The sequence below is a fragment of the Phoxinus phoxinus genome, assembly GCF_949152265.1.
Source record: "Phoxinus phoxinus genome assembly, chromosome: 2".
Taxonomy (NCBI): domain Eukaryota; kingdom Metazoa; phylum Chordata; class Actinopteri; order Cypriniformes; family Leuciscidae; genus Phoxinus; species Phoxinus phoxinus.
In genome coordinates this window covers 8,418,304-8,436,368 of record NC_136877.1, presented here as the reverse complement: position 1 = coordinate 8,436,368, position 18,065 = coordinate 8,418,304, and the positions used below count along the sequence as shown (strand labels likewise).

The window sequence follows — 18,065 nt, the reverse complement described above, 5'->3', positions numbered from 1 at the left end:
GCGGATCAACTCCTCCATGACGTCATCAGCTCGCGCCGCTGGGCTTCAGTCTGCTGGCCTCTGGAATGGGTAGATATCACCAGCCCATATTTCACCATTGATTTATTACACGAACTCCACCGAGAGTCTCTATTTTTCCCGTCGTCTACACGATGCTATGCGGAGGTGAGTGTTTGTGTCGCAGGGCGTTTGCGTGCGGGTAAAGGAGCGGCGGTTTGAGTATGTGGGAAGAGCGATTAGCTCGTTAGCGGCGGTCCGGTGGAAATCCCAGCCTTTCATTTAGTCCTGCTTTAGTTTCAAACATGCGTTGACTACCAAAGTTTTTGGCTGGACGAAATGAAGCGAACGCACCAAACTGTTTCTATGCAAAATATTGATTATATTGCCCGTGTGAAACGTCTGGCTAGTGAAGTTAAAGGCTTTAATAGCAGCTGGCTAACGCTTGAGTCTTGATGAAAACATCACTAGTGTCTCGTGCCACGATTCACTTCAGCGCGATGTCAATCCTGACAGGGATTACTAACACCCAAAACATCAAATTTGTACGTTATTTTTTGTCTTTTAATGTTTTTATTACGCCTTTCTTTGTCTTTTTCAGTTTAATAGTGTCAGGATAATGTAGACAGGCGAAGTTTCCGTTTCATGGAAACTTTTCGTTTAAGCAAACGATTCGGTGACTGCTTTTTTATTTATGAAATTGCCTATTAAAATTAGAGATTACTAACGTTATATTTAGAAAGGTGGCGGTGCTTTTTATCCACCTGGCATGTAGTAGCAGAAATCTACTTTTACTACGGAGGAAAATTGCGCCTAGAATTGATTTTCTGGGGCATTTATTGCCTTGTTTTACGCGGGTATGTTTGTATTTGGGTCTGTCGTGTATTTATGTATGATATTTGAAGTCTGCTCTAAACACATAATACGCCTAGATTTGTATTAATGTGAAATATACCAAATGTTAGACATCACACTAAAAATGAGAACTATGGTGGTTTAGAAATGGTTTAGGCTCCTTCTATTTCTGCACTTTCAGCCTTTATTGAATCTGGCGTGTATGAATCACAGAGGCATCATGGGTTCAACACAGTAGGCCGGTGACACACTGGATGCGTGGCGTTTCTGTTGCGTGTCAGCTGCGTGGCGGATGCGTCGCGTTTTCTGTGTCTTTACACGAAACGTGCCTGACGCGGCGCTGGCGCGCTGCTGCTGCTGTAGGTGACAGAGGGAGGCCGCCGACAGGCTCTTGTCTTCACGACAACAGTTTCAACTTTTTTCACACACCTTCACCTTCCAAAATCAGATTTTCAAAAATGGACTATGTTTGACAGGTGCAATATTTGAAAATCGATTTTTTTTTATTTATTTTTTTTATTACATTTATATCTGAATTTATGTCAACCTATAGACTTTCAAACATTAAAATGTCATTAATTAATATGTAATTGTGTACAAAATGACATATAAACATGTTTTCCTATTCAATTTTGCCTGGAAACGCTTCCAACACGCTTGCGTGTCGCGTGAAAAATAGGCGTCGGTTCTATTTCTAGCATGCACGCGTTTTCCGCGCGGCTCATGCCGCGCCTGAGACGCGCGTCTCACGCAGGCAGTCTGCAAGCTCTAACCTGTTAACATGGGAGCCGAAATAAAAACGGACACGCCACGCAGCTGAGACGCTCACGCCACGCATCCAGTGTGTCACCGGCCTTAGCCTGGAAGAAAGTGCTTTATCTTTTAGGCCTAATTCTATTAACTATTATGGCTGCTACTGCACTTATATCTGTGAGATATAAGGTTAAATATTATTGGAATAAGCTTTGAAATACTATTAAAAGGTTTTAGTAATAACAGTTGTAGTTTTTTAGAGTATGATGTCAACATTACGAATTAAAATAAAACATGGTAAAATGTGATAAATCTTGCATTTTGAATGATTTCGCTTATCTGTAAATGGGAATTTGCAAAATTTCCCTTTAACTGCTCTGAGGTTAAGTGGTGTTTGTCATGATGCTCGTATTTTGCTTTCTAGTATCCTCGACGTTGTTTTTAGGCCAAACTGGAAGGGGCATTTGTGGATTTCCTTGGTAATTTCCAATGGGTTTTTTAGAAAAGTGGCTCTTGATGAATGAGTAAAGCAGGTCTGTGGTTAAAGTTACTCAAAGAGACTTCCACATTTTTCTCTAGAATATAAATGACAAGTCATGCCTAAAAAATGGCATTTTGTCTGGTTTTCAAAGGTTTTGTAATGTTCTTAAATATTGTAATATTTTAGTTTTGGCTCAGTTTTTTATTTATACTTTAATTTAACTTTATCTTTATTTATGAAAACCGAAACTATAAAAAATGGTTATCAATAACAACACTTGTATTATATTATATTATGGTTGTTTAATTAATGGCTCAACAATAATCAGTTTTGGCACATAAATTGTAAAACTGTGTGTATATTGTCCAAATAATCTGAATTGAATCAAACTTGGCTGCAACTAATAAATCTAAAGGGTAGATTAAATGTTGATTGTTTCAAACTGACAAATAAACGGGGAGATCTGGGAGCAAGTAACATGGAGAAAGATTACGCCCAAAATTAATTTCCGTGAAAACGTGAAATGCAAAGTATACTATGCTATGTAATACATATTTGAAAATATTTACTGTTGCTTATAAGTAGCAATATTCACCAAAAATATTATAGCAATTTATATATATGCAGAGTTTGAAAATTACTTTTGGCAGATTGTCCACATTCTTTAATTGATTAGTTGGCACAGTTGTCTAAACCAGCCATTTTATTGGCTTGCTCAGTATGTTCAGCCTATACATCATTAGTTTAAATATGTTGTTTATATTTATTTATACATAATTTCTTTATGCATTTAGGTAAGGTGATGGAAGAGGCCAGCGGGAGGTTCTCAGAGCTGATTCCAGTGGTGCTATTTCCGCGGCTGTCAGGCTTTGTCCCTTCCTCTGTTCAGTAACAGCGCCCATTCTCATCCCGAGTCACCATGAAGCCAGTCCACGAGCGCAACCAGGAGTGCCTCCCTCCCAAAAAGCGGGACCTCCCTGTTAACAACAACAACAACACCTCCACCAACAACAACAGCAGCAGCAGTAGCATCAGCGGCGGAGCGGGAGGCAGTGGAATTGGGAGTGGAGGAGGAGGAGAGGATGGCCCGTCTTCACAAAGCTCTGGAGTGAGCGGAGAAGCCCAAAGCGGTAGTGGCGAGTGGGTGCGAGCCCAGCCGAGCGTGCATTATGGGGTGGAGGGTACTGAGGGTCTCATCGGGTTACCCATGGATCAGTATAGCATGCTCTATAAAGTAGCTTTGCCCGCTGGCACCTACTCGCCTGTTCTTAGCCACATTTCTCCTGCCTACACCGTTCCTTCCTCGGTGTTACAGCATACTAGTGTTCCCTACCCTCCGCTCGGCTACGCCCAGATCCCGCACTCCTCCTTGCAGTTTGTCAGCTCTCCGTACGCGACTGCGGTTCCCTACGGCGTGCCTACGGGATTTGTTCCCCAGCCGCACCTAGTTCCATACCAATCAGTGATTCAGGAAGGAGTGGTCTCGTCCCATCAGCAGCAGCAGCAGGTCTCGACCCACGCGTACACCAAAATGACAGCGCCTCTGATGCTCCCGTCTGAGCAGGCGGCGACACAAGCGGGGACTGTAGGGATGTTACCTGCCGGGGAGCACAGCCCGAGAGGCGTGCCTGTGTACTACCACCCCGCCGTCAGGGGCGTCCAACCTCAACGAGCCCTAGAGCAGGAAAGGGAGCTGAATGGTGGGGACCGAGACCACGGGGGCAGGGAGAGCCATCTAGATGCAGGTTATTCGGTCAGAAGTGCACGGCTGCTGCAGGAGTCCCATCAAGACAAGAGCTTGAAAAGCCGCAGGCTGGAGGGCAGAATGTCTCCAGGACAGAGAAGCACGCCAGACACTGATCTCGAGGTAAGGGGACAGACGGTTTACTATTATAGGATTAATGTGTTAAAGTATGTAAAATGTCTTGCTGAAGGTTTACTAGAGAGTTTTAGAAATTGACCTTTTTCTCAGACTTTGCAGTTCCACAATTCCACACAAACAAACAAAATTATACACATGTATGACACTATGCATTGTCTTATATTACCTTAGCATTAAATTACCAAAAAAAAAAAGGAATTAACACTGCTGCGACGGTGTTTATAATACAACGGCTGGGGGACTGATCTGATGACAAATTTCTGACCAACGTAACCACTCTCGATACTTTTCCATCTTTTGGAAAGTCATGAAAACGCTATCACGGATGTTTTATTTTGCTTTTGTAGCAAATGGTAATGCAAAAATTATATATTTTTTTCTGTCATCTCCTGTTCACCACTATAGAAGTTTACCCAACTGACGACTAATGTTAAAAGGGTCTGTTAAAAGAAAGTGGGTTATTGAAGGTCTGTGGTTTTTCACTCAAATTCAATCGTTTCGATGCTGTGGCTTAAAAAAAGAGAAAGCACATGTAATGTGCCATGTATGCGAGGCAGTTTTTAAAAGCATAATAGGTGATTTTAGAACACAAATATGATTTTGTAAAAAAAATTATTGCTAATGTCAGCTAATTAAAACTGCTGCTGATTGCTGAATGAAACAATCACGTATTTGACCTTCTGTTTTACTACAATTTATAAAAAGAGTTGCAGATGGGTTGATGACATGACATGTGACAGCAATTTCTGGCATGCTATAATCGGAAACTGATTGGATAGTGGGTGTTACATGTCAGAATGTGGGTTTGCTAAAGCAATGCCTAAATAGCTATTTGAAAAGGGGAAGTAATTTCAGAAGAAGAGCAAGTTATTACAATATCACGGGAAGTCTTCTAAGTAAATAATGTGGTCAATTTGGATTTCTTTTTATTGAACAGTAATTTGCCACATCACAGGACTATTTAGTGCACTGCAGAAAAGCTGATTAAAAATGGTGGCCAGTCTATAATTTTGACCTATATTGAGATCAGATCTTTGTTTAAAGGTGCAGTAAGCGATTTATGAGAAACATTGTTGGATATATGAAATCGACACTCACACAAACACCCGTCCCTTCATTTCTCCGCCCCCTAAATAGCGAACACCTTATTAAACACAGGCAACCAATAACAGCTGGCGCATGGGTCCCGAAACCCGGTATTAAACGGGCCCCGGTGCTGAATTATGAAAGACCGCTGGATCGATAAACTCGGACGTTATCGGTTCTGCTGTCGGTACTGGAGAAATGAAGAAAGTACACGTGCTATTTATTATTGCCATTAATACATTATCTTGCTAATTTAATCTCGCCAGCCACTTCTATATATAATAATATTGAACCATTTGTCTGTGATGCATTTTTGCTAAAGAGAGAGAGAGTGTGTCTGTGTGTGTGTGAGAGATCTTTCACGCGGAGTCACGGCGCGCACAACACAACAGCCCTGCATAATGAGTGACGATGAGGACAGAACTAAACATTCAAACGTATGGTTACACTCAAGATCTTTGATATTAAACTAATTTTATTTTAGATTTTGGCTTTCAATGATAAGATATTTGAGGTAAAACCATTAAAAACTGTATCCGCATTCTGTCTAGCGCAACTTCCTTTCCTTTCACAGCGGTGCACTGACATTTCTCCTTAACCCAAACGTAACGTCAGAATCTGCACGATCGGTGATTGTTGTAAAATGCAGTCTCTACTGTTGCTAAACTTCTGGACGCGTTTGATAATAAAAAGCTACTAAAAGCACCAAATAAATAGTTGGTAGAAAATATGGTGTGTATAATAATGATTAGATATGCATTTGGTCTTAAAGACTGAGGCAGCGGTCTAATAAACCTGCTGACGATTGCTCCATTAATGTCAATCAAACAACAAAAGGCAAAGAGAAAATCAGTCACAGCTCTTGAATGAATAATTTTGGCTTTTATAAGCTTTAGTCTATCTATGATAAACTATGCACGCAGTGTTATTTTACATTTGATTACTTTATTAGATGTCTTTTTAGCCCATGTTACTCACCTGAACAGTAATGTCAGTAGACATTACTGAAATTAAAGCCCTGGGTATATAATTTGTATATTTGTTTTAATGTATACTTATTTTGTTTGACCGTGTGTTTGTAATTTGTTTTTGGGGTCCTATGTCTTCTGTATATAAAACACAAAAGCCTGCACCCTTCTGCATAACATACATGTTTTATTTGTTTTGTTAAAGCATTGCTTTTTCTTTTGCTATAGATATTTATTTTACATTTCAAAATATAAAGCAATATTATGTTCTAAATTTCCCCCCCTTTTTTTTTAAATATAAAAAAACGAACCGATAAGAATACTGTTAAAGTACCAGATCGATGAGTAGTAACACCGTTAAAACCTTAACAATACCCATTACACATTAGACAGCTCATGCAATGGATGAATCAGCTGTGATTCAACAGCATACCTTGGTTTTGTGAAACATAGCAAAAAACAATGTTGCTCACGTGTCGAGCAGAAACAAAGGAACCTCGGCGTCATATTTCAGGCCTTCCCTCTCTCTAGTAGGGGTGGGAATTGGCAAAAATGTGACGATTCGATAGTATTGCGATATTTTGGTCACGATTCTTAACATATTGCGATTCGATTCTGCGATATATTGCGTTTCATGTCCCCCATATTATTCAAAGGCATTACAAAAAATGAGGAAAATAAGACTGCTCAACTCACTTCAAATGTCACATTTAATTCTGTGAACATGATCTTCTGCACATTAACTGAAGTGCAGAAATGTAGGAGGGTACTCTAACTTTGTCCTTGAACATTCAGGACACAGGACCTTATTACAGGACAGGACGTAATTATTTTTTGAATAGGAGACCTCTCATGAATGGTGAGCTTCCAGCACATGTGCACATTGAATTTTTTTAATACAATAGAGTAACATAAAGCAGACATAGAGTAACATAAACCTGAGAATAATCATATAAATAAGAGTAACTTAGAGCTTCAATCAAATTGAGAAAAATAAGCAAACAATGTGTACTGCGCTAGATTCCAGTCCTGTTGGTTGCAAGGTCATCAACCAAAATTAATTTGGGAATATTGGCATTTTTGTTTAGAAAAAGGAGTTGGTCAATATGCTCAAATGTTAAAGTGCTCCTCTGGGCTGTTACTATATCTCCTTGATAAAAAACTAAATTTACCCACACTTTCGATTTGAAAGAAGACGGAGCGTCGTGTACAACCGGTTGTTATGGTGAAGCCATTTTCATTTGCTGTTGAATGCAAGACAACAAAGCACCGCAACAAGCACCACCTTGTGGATGTAATACGCAAATGTAAATGATCAGAGTAAACTCGGTGAAAACCCGAAAGTAAAACAGATAATTTTATAATTAAATATTGCAATACCTTGCGCTACTGTATCCATATAATTGCGTGCGCAAAATATTGCGATACTGAACAGAATATATTTTTTCCCCCACCGCTACTCTCTAACGTCTCTCCAGCGCTGGAAAGCTTTCCAATATTAATGTGGGTCCTAAAGCTCTTATCTGATCGTAACCCTCCTTCCAATTATATTCTCCAGACCTTTTCCTGTTTGGTAATATCTCAGCCATCTCTCTTTCTCTTTCTGTCCTACTCGCTCACTCACTCTCTTCCCCCACCATGAGTGTATACGCCCCCTACTGCCAATCCACATTGTTTTTTTTCCTCCCATTTACACAACCAGGACTATATACAAACACACAATTTTCAGCACACATTTTCAGACATCTAGCATACATTCACAAAATTGTTTGTTTAGGTGTTGATTTAAATTTTCAATAGCGTTTCTCAGAAAATTACTTACTGCACCTTTTAATCGTGTATATATGAAGAGAACCCCATTAAACAAATAACACACATTTTGTATTGTAATTTGTAAATTATATAATAATTAATTAATTTGCCGGGGTTTGTTCATGTTTAAATCTTTCATTCTAAATGTTTGAAGGTGTGGTTTCAGATTTTTGGATCCCGCTGTACCAGTTTATTTTTATTATTATTATTTATATACTATCATAGTATAATGTTTTGAGTTGGCTTTTGTTTTTAGGTTTAATTTTAGCATACTTTTTTTGTTTGTTTGTTTGTTTTTCATCTAATATTTAGATCAATTACTGAATTTTTAGTTTTAGTTAATATCAATACCGCACTGAACATGTTATTGTTACAACTTCCCAGGTATCTATCCACATTTGAATAGAAGTTGAAAATCAGGTTTCTTTGTTGAACTAATTATTACCTGCTACAACCTGATTATTATACAACCAGTAAGGTTCACTTGGAGTGCAACTACGCACTGTAATGTTTTGCAATGTCAGACTTTTCCTCGAACTTGATTTAATATTGTAAAAATATTTTAACATAATCTGGACCCCCACAGAGTAATATTTTAAATGTCTCCGGCTTTATCTCTACTTAATGTATTGAGTTTTTCCTTTTTTGGGGCAATTCTTGTGAGTCAGCTTCAGTTTACACCACTTCCTTCCTTTATTAGCTGCTTTGGGTGTGTTGAGGATTGAGTAACTCAGGCTACTACTTATAAACAACAGAGATTGGTTTTTGATTTATACTCAGCCGAATCTGCTGTGACAAGTCTTGAGGCAAGTCTCACCTTTCATTTGTCACTATTCAGCTTATGGTGCTTTATAAAAAATAAAAAAAGGAACTTCCATCCAAATGTCCATTCTATCTCTATACAGCCTACTGTCCCATATTTGATACTTGCATATCCAAGGCCTTTAAATTATCACCATGATCAGCTTTGCTGAAAATCCTGTGACACAATCACAATCTACTACATGCCTTCCGTCGTCTGATTGATAGTACATGCTTCTTTTGCAAGTAAAATGCATTTTAGTATAGGCTAATTATAACAACGTTCCCTTTCAGGTTGTGGTAAATTTGTCTTATTGCTGTGAAATCTACTTATTATTATAAAGTAAACGTAAGAATAACCTTTATGCCTATATTTTTATATTCCAAGCAACTGAGTTTTATTTAAGTATCCCTCATTTGAAGAAAAATCGTGTTAAAATGTGTCAAATGATACATCAGGATTTTGAGGAACGTTTATTTGTTCGTCTCTTTATCACTGTATTGCATTGCATTATATGTTTGCACACAATAACCCACAATAAAAAAAAAAAACTTAAAACAAAGCATTTAAATATTGCCTCACTAGGATATTATTGGGAGATATTGTGACAACTGATATTTATTTGCATTTTATGCAAATATTCTGCTGAACTGTTATAAAATTCTCATTGATTTACATTACAAGCTATCAGAATTTTTAATCTGACTTTTTGGCAATATAAACAAATCATCTGCACCAAATTTAATATTTTTGCTCCATTTTTCCTCCTTGTCTGAAAGATCCACATTCTCCTATATCATTGCTATATGAGCCATACATTTCAGATGTATCAAATATGATACTAAACTAAAACACGCATGCAAAGCTTTTTTATTACGATTTTTACAAATATTTTGTCTAAATATTCAATAAACTTCCATTTAAAGAATTTGATTTTTCTGACTATAATTTTGTCATTTCATTTGTAGGTCCAGCAGGTGGTTGGACGACTGGCTTCTCCTGTCCATGGCATGAGTCGCAAGGAAGCAGCACATGTCCCTCTGAACCTTTCTCAAAGCTCTCAGAGGAGTCGAGAGAGCGAAGTCAGAACAGCATATGCATTAAATCCTGCTGAATCCAGAGCTCATCAGCAGCATATCGTTCAACAAGGTCATGCCGTGATCTTGGCCAATGGGCAACCTGTTTTCTTGCCTCTGGACTACCATCATCACCAACAGCAGCAGCATTATCAATCCAACGATGTGCCCTCAGCAGCCATCGTTACTTCTCCCGCTACATATACAAAAGCCATGGACGCAGTAGCGTGTCTCCCAGAGCGGGCGGTGGCAGAGCTGCCTCCCCAACACAGTCAGCAGCCCTCCCAGCAGCTTCCCACTCAAGCTCCTGGTGCTTTACCACAGGGTCCTCTGCTGGCTCCCACCGGCCCGTCGCACTTCATGAAGGGTGCCATCATCCAGTTGGCTACCGGAGAGCTCAAGCGTGTGGAGGATCTGCAGACTCAGGACTTTGTGCGGAGTGCAGAAGTTAGCGGTGGACTGAAGATTGACTCGAGCATGGTGGTGGATATCCGCGCTAGTCAGCGGCCCGGTCTAATCGCGCTGCATTTCAATGTAGGGGAGCAGCAGAGCAAAGTGACTATAGATGTTCCCCCCGAACATCCGTTTTTCGTTTTCGGACAGGGCTGGTCGTCCTGTAGCCCTGAGGGGACTGCCCAACTGTACGGTCTCAACTGCCACCATCTGCAAGTGGGCGACGTCTGCGTGTCCGTGACGCTGCAGCAACAAGCCACGTTGCAGCAGAAACCAACGCAGCAACTGCAGGCCCGGACTCCCACCAAAGCCAACTCCACGTCAGGAGCCCCTCCTCAGCCCATGGGCCCCCCTGCGCCCCAGCACACCCCTCGGCCACCAAACCAATTAAAGATGGAGCGCATCCACAGAGAGAGGGACAGGGACAAGGAAGAGCCCATGCAGGTCGGGGGTCCTCGACACATCGATGTGTCCCCCAGACCGAACAGGACTTCAGCAGAGCACACTCGGAGCCAGAGCAACTACTATTTGCACACTGAGAGTCATGCTCCACCGGGAACCGGAGCGGGAGCCGCCTCCATAGGGGCGTCCCAGAGGCGCTGGTCTGCCCCTGGCTTCCAAAGATATAACATCAAGAATGAGGATGGAAGTTTAGCCTCAGTTGCCACCTCTGGCTCCTCTCGGCCATCATTCATCCCTCAGGAGGTCAAGCTATCCATCGAGGGGCGCTCGAACGCCGGCAAGTAGCAGCAAACACAAAAGAGATTGTCTTTGGGAGTGAAGTGTCAGTCGGATGTGAAAGAGGGAGCGTGGTCGGAGGGAGAGAGAATGTAGCCTCAGAATGTTTGAGATTTTGCACATATTGGAAGATTCCCCCTGCTACCCCCTTCTCCAGTTCTTTTCGGTTCTGGTCTCGAGCAGAGGACTTATTTTGCCAGGTCATAGTCAGAGTTCGCAATGATCTGCATGGGCAGCTTTATCTGGTAAATCACGTACCAAAGCCTGCATCGTCTGCGTGTTCCTGTGGGTGAACTATCATGTTTTGGCAGTGATCACTTGCATAAAGATATCTTGCAGTTCCTCAAGTAGATGTTTATTTCAGAAAGGCCAGGGATAAGAATGGGATACAGCCATAGAGTCTTGACAAGCCTTTACAATAATAATTATATATTTTGAAGATGGACGAAAGAGGATAGATTGCTCAACAACTTTTTTTCCCTAAAAGACAGGCATTTTCTCTCTAAACACTGACTGTTTCCCTTGTTGCGCTGCCAGGCTTTTATTGGCTAAGATCTTAAAACTTGGACAGTTTTTAATGCGTCTCTCTCTAGAGGTGTGTTTGTCCTCACTTTCCTACACTCTCCTCCTCTCCCTGCCTCTTCTCAGGGTGCTTCTGCTGAGGACTACTTTCTAGTCTGGAGTTTGAGAACAGTTGCCCAGCATCGTCACATCAATCAATTGATCCAACAATCTTTCTACAATCAGGAACTATTTCCAGATGAAGTCTCACACGCATCTTAACAGTTGCATTAACGACTCGTCAGAGGTTTTTAGTTTTGATTCAGCAGTGGCTCTGAGTCTGCATTCCAGTTTCAATGTGATCGCTCCTCCTCAACCCATTGGAGTTATCATTTCCTAGTAAGGCTGGCCTAGGAAAACGCCTCGAAATAGTACCTCATGGTTGGAAGCATCCTTCAGTCTGATAATTAACTTCTTTTTTTAATCCTACATTGTTGTGTCCTATTTCCTGGAGACAACATGTAGTGTCAGCCAAAATCAGCCGTGCTTGCGAAGCTGAGACCAAATGTGGAACAGGTTCTAGTCGTTTGCGAACGGCTTGTTCCTGTGGAAATGGATTATTGCTCTGAAGAATGCAGGTTTAAATGAAATCGTCCCATTGGAAGCGTTGAGCACAGACAAGTGTAGATTCACTGCTGTTGGGTGTGGACTGACCCTGCTCAGTTATCAAAATCAAAGCAATAGTTGTTTTTCATGTTTTTTTGTTGTTGTTGTTTTTTAATCCCGTACAGGATAGATTACTCCTTGTATTTAGATTTTTCTATGTGCAGCGTTTGCAGTCTGTATGTAAAGACCTTTTCCTGCACTTCTCTTGATTTTCTAAGATAATGCAGTTTTACTTTGTGATAATACTCACTCTAACAGTTACTACAGGAGTTCATTTCAAGCATGCAATTACCCCTAAAACACCTCTTTCTTTTAGGCAGATTTTCTGTCTGACCAGTAGTGTCTTCAGAGATGACATATGAAACCACACCTCAAAATGGGGCTTTTCTGAAACACCCGCTGATTAGGATATTCAGGGTCAGCTCTTGCTATTTATAAAAAGACCTTGGTCTACCTTAAATTATGTCCTAACCAGGTATGATATGATAAAACGAGTGATGCATGAGTTACATTCTGGTGTGTCTGCAAAAAGCGACAAGCAACAGGACTCTTTTGGCTATCAATTTTGCAGATTTCTGTTTTTGTGGTATTGTGCTCGGTAACTAACGTGAAATCTCATTGGTCCAAAATCCTTCCATAGGTTTTTTTGACACAGGGTGCAGTATTTTTGCTTTCAGTTTGGACGGACAAATTACTCATCACTGGAAACTTATCACGTCATGCCTGGTTAGGACCAGTGTTGAACCGTAAACTCATCTTGAAAGAGGAAAGAGCTTTATTAATATAGTTTCTAATTCAAATCTCTGCTGAGGTTTTTATGGTTTCTTCTTTGGTTTCTGTAATTGGTGAACTCTTGTACAGTATTGCGTTCTCTTCTCTTCTTGGCAATATAACCCACGAGTGATTTTTAAAACTTGTACTGCAGGTCTGGTATTGCACAGATAAGTTCAAATGATTCACACTGACTCTTTAACAGGAATCAGATATTATGTGTTTTAATGTTTGTTTGTTTTGTTTTATAATGAAGGGAAAATGTTTGTGTTCTTTTTGAAGTATTCAGTTTTGTTGGTGGTTTTTGGCTCACGAGAAACTGACAGGCAAGGTTGACACTGTTTACACATTAGCCAACAGAAAATGCTGCAGTTTCACTTTTCGTAGTTACTGAACATTTTCAGATGGATGAAATCATGACTTAAGTGCAATTAGACCAAATAATATAAACATTAGGAAGATTGTGTTTAGTTTCAAAACAGCATTCCAGAAAAGAGCCTGACATTCCCACTTTTCCTTTTGCTGTTGTTGTTTTTGTAATGTTTCTTTGTTTCCCCCTCAATGTTTTGCCTCCACTTACTACTTGTCAGGTGCAATTTTTCGTTTCCATTTTGGCTCAAGTTCTTTCATGAGACCTTTTGGTATTTCTCTGCGTTGTTGGCTCTTGGCATTGCTGGGCCGTCTCTGTTTGGGCCATGATTTAATTTAACAGTTTTTGCACTCTCACTATCACTCAAGGCTTTAAGAGGAGCGTTTTTTTTTCTTTTAGGTAAAATAATAATATATATATTTTATATAAATGTAGCGCTAGCATTTGACTAGTTAGATTTAGACTTCCTCCAGACTGCATCAACCTCAATGATACCACATGTCTGTGCAGTTCTAAAACCTCTAATGTTAAAGAGAAGTTCGGAAGAGGTATAAAGAAGGGTTAATCGATTGAACACACAGGACAAATTATGTGGGTACACTTAGTGGGCCCCATAACCGTTTGCCCTAGTATAAACCCACCTTGTTTACCAACAAGTCTGATTCAGACAAAATGAAGAAATGGCAATGTGTGTATCGACTATAACAGTATTTGGTTTTGATCAACTAACATTGGTTCAAATCCATTAGTTGTTTATGAAGCATTTCATGAGCATCATCTGTTGTATTTCATCTGTTGTTTTGTTTGGAGACATCCTGTTCCCTCTTAAAAGGAGTCCCACTTTCATGCTATTTATAATCTGGTCTCAAATCTAGTTCATGTTATTTCTTCCTTGCTCTTTCCCCTTTGTCCCAGAATGTTTCGGTGGCACATTGGACCCCTTTAAGATAGTTCACAGAGGACACTTCAATATTGTTCACTTAACTGTGGAGAGTGAGCTGCCCAAAAGGGTCACAACTGTCATCCAAGGCCTTGCAGACACAAATTTAGTATGTTCCTGACTGGGAAAAACATCTTAAACCCGCCTAATCTGGTCTGCTAGTCTTCAGCCTGGTCAAGTGCGTATGGTTTGCTGGTTTTAAAGCTGTTTTGAACAGCTGGTCAACTGGCTTGGGAGACCAACTTTGACTGGTTTCATGTTGTTAGGTTCACACATAGGGAAATTTGATAAGAGTGGGGATTTGTTATTCAAATTTAGGACCTGTTCCATTGTTTTAAGTATTACATTTGACATGAAGCAATACTTGACTCGAAATAGCAGAAAGATACAGCTTTAGCATGAGCTATGCAGTAGAGACTCAGTCAGCAACCTATGCGTAATGCAGTTTCAACACTCACCAGATCGTCTGCTGCAAGTAAACATTTCGATATTGTTGCACATTCTGTATTTTCTCTAGTAACCCGCAGGCTTGGTGACCTTTATGGTAGTAATCAGTTAGGCCTATGTGACTACCAAATCACATAACTTGAAGCTTATCTTGTGTTGCTAGTTTGGTGCTGTATTTTTTTTATTAGATTTTTTGTCAGCAATGGTGCACTGTTCTCTTGTCTTCTCAAATGCACTGCCTTACCAGCCATCTCTCGTGGAGATGAAATCTCCCTCATGCAACCTTCATGGCGGAGATGGACTGAGTTCGCTTTCATTAAGAACTGAGCTACTATCCTGTGCACTGTAACCAAGAAGAGTTGACGCTATGTTTGTGCCTTCCCAATGTCTTAACTTTACTCTGGTCTGTCTTATTAAGCTCTGTTCTCTGGGAGATTTGCATGTCCACTTTGCTCTTACTGTCATCACATGTCGTATATCAATCTCGCTGGCTTTAAAATCATTCCGTACTGTTGAGGGCCATTTTGATCCTATCTATAGGCTACTGCAACGTCAACCTTTCTGCCTGAAACTTCATGGCATCCCAAATACCTACAATTAGAAATATTATGATAGAAAATTAGTAAAAGAGTGCTGCACTGATTACATTTTTGTAGGTCAACCTGGAAGTTAGCATCACCCTGTTTCCCTCAACAAAACCCAACGGATTATTGTAGTAAACTAGATTAATGTTTGGCTCTGTGATCCAAAAAATTTATGATTCTTGCACGTTTTGTTCATCATGATAATCTTCACAAATTAACAACTTTTATAAATACAGTCCTCAGAAGTAAAGACAAAATGTAGGCTATAAACGATCTACACCACAGTCGCATGACGTCAACGTCACCACCATTAAGAGTCGGACAACTCTTTTTTTTATTTTTTTTTTATTTTTATTTTCGGACTGTCTATTTTTTATATAGGGGCTGAGGATGTTTAATGTCCCCGACAACCTCTGTAGTCCCATTTACCCACTTGTTATCAACCTTTTTAAACAATCATGAGAGTATTACTAATGTGTTTTATGTTGTAAAATAAAACATGGAAAATATCTTGAGCTTGTTAACTACAGACTTTATTTCAGGCTTTTAACCAAAAACCCATTTTTAAAAAAACATTTAGTTCAGGATTATGGAACTGGAAGTGCTAAAATATTAACCCGTTTCCAGGTTTTGGACGGCAAAAATGTCATCCCTACAGCACTATATAGTTTAGCTAATTGACGCAAGATCAATGTGGGGGTGGGAATCTGTAAATTGTGACACTGTAAAGCTGTGATTTGTATAATTTGACGTTGCATATTTAATGGTAACCGCACATAAATTTTAAGCTACATTCCTACGCTTCTGCATTTCCTTCTCTCTATGGATGTGAGAGAATTAATCCAATCATGTCCTTTATACCTCGCTTTTGCATACATATTGAGTACAGCATTGCATTTCATCTCCCTATAAAGAATAGGATGCCTGCACACTAGACAAACAGAGGGTTTCATGGGTAGAAATGCATTCTTAATGAGGAAAGAGTTGGATTAGTTGAAATAAAGTGGGATTTTTTTTCCCCGGAATACTTACAAAAGCACAATCAGACCAGCCTGCAACAAAGTGTGTTGCATTTCTGATTCAGGTTTTGGTCACATGGCAGATTGTCACTTTCACAACACTGGCGTTTTTCCTTTATCAATGATGATTTTCATGTTCCCCATTGAAATCTAAGGATATATTTCTGGTGTGTAGACGGCCTATTCTCGGTGCACATGCCTTCCGCGTTGTTCTTTGCTCTGAAACCGTGTTGTTCTTCCATAGAGCCTCACCTAATCATGTAACATAGACGTTTGTCACTTTGATGCAATGAAATGTTCTGCACTTATTTCCCCTCACCTATAGTGTTATTGTAAATGTTTCGCCATTATATTGAATCGTTCGAAACCACGTAAAACAATCATCCAACATTTTTATGCTTGTACAGATATGAAGATATGTTTTGTATAATATTAGCTTGTCAATAACGCCTTAAGATGTGCATTGTTAGTAAACGATGCGTACACGTGACTCCCATTCTGCAAGGTCGTACGATTTCACGTGGAGACAAAGTCTCAATATTCAGCTCTAGTCGTTTTGAGCGTGGACGACTCCGTAAAGGTCTGGTGTAATGTGGCTCGGGTTGCTCACTGACAACAATTAGTGACATTGCACTTCCTGATTGTAAGATGATATTTTTTTTGGACTAGCTCATAATGTGTATCTTAGTTGAACACAATGCAAGCTTAATAAAATTAAAAATTATAATTTTATTTATATTTTGCTCTTCTTAGTGGAGCAGAAGTGAAGTCAAGACTTATGCTTTGCACTGATTCCTGCTCAGAAACATCTTCCCTCACTTCCTTATTAGTAAGCGGCCCTTTTTAGAGAAAATCTGTATGTTTGAATCTTACAATACCGATTTTCGCCCATTTTGCATAAACTAATTTAAAAATAAAATTATAATCAGAAAATCCTCATTAAAGTGGTTTGATTAAAATAAGTGAAAACTAAATGTATTTGAGTATGTGTCAGGAGATGATGTGTACAAAAAATGAGAATCCCTGCAGATATACATATAGTTTGGGCTAAGAGTCCTGGGAAATCTTTCACAGTCGTCCATTTAGTCTCCCTGTTGACATCCGGCGCAAAATGGAGAGTTTAATAGTTTGTGAAGTGCGAAAACGGCTGAACCCACTCGAGAATAAACCGTCAGGGTTTTCTATATCAGTAACATTTCAGTGACTTGTAGTTGTATCATTGCTTCAAATTGTTTCTGATGATTGATTTCTTTTTTTTTTTTTTCTTGTTGTATATATTGTTTTGGAAGGCTTTATGAACCTAACACATTGCAGTTTGTGTAAATCCCATACAGAACTCGAGGGCACAGCAGGCCAGAGTCAGTAATGTCGGCTGAAATCAGGTTTCTAACGGTTTAAAGGTTTTAAAGGAATCATTATATACTCTCAAATTTGACATTGTACTTCTTGGCACTAAGTGACACTGCTTTTTATGTGATGTGTGACCAGTTTTAAATGAGATGGCATCTTTGTTTAATGCATAAAAATCTGCGAAATATATGCAATGATGTATGTGTTATATTCAATCCTCAAGTATAATCCAGGTTGTATAAACTTTGTATAGTACGTTTTAATATCGTATGGCCGTACGCCCGTACCAATATGTATTAATTCTTCTCAGAAGCCTTAGAGTCGTCTACCCAAAGTGCTCCCTTAGCCTACCCTTCACCTACCTGAACTTTACAAAGCATTAATAACTATATTTTGTTGCGTTTTTATTTGTACCCTTTTTTGAATAAAATAGATTTGTACTGTATATTTGTACCTCTCTGTGAACTACTTAAGGCTGTTTTGTTTTATTTTGTTTTCCTGTTTTAATTCTATG

At 39.5% G+C, this 18,065-nt stretch overlaps 1 protein-coding gene across 1 annotated transcript; it reads left to right on the top strand.

Annotated features, from left to right (window-relative positions):
* Positions 1–18: 18 nt before the first annotated feature.
* Positions 19–12,366, top strand: atxn1l (ataxin 1-like). The gene is made up of 3 exons (XM_079605118.1): positions 19–165; positions 2,881–3,953; positions 9,605–12,366. The coding sequence occupies exons 2-3, from the start codon at positions 3,006–3,008 to the stop codon at positions 10,910–10,912; spliced, it is 2,256 nt and encodes a 751-aa protein (XP_079461244.1). The 5' UTR covers positions 19–165; positions 2,881–3,005; the 3' UTR covers positions 10,913–12,366.
* Positions 12,367–18,065: the final 5,699 nt, after the last annotated feature.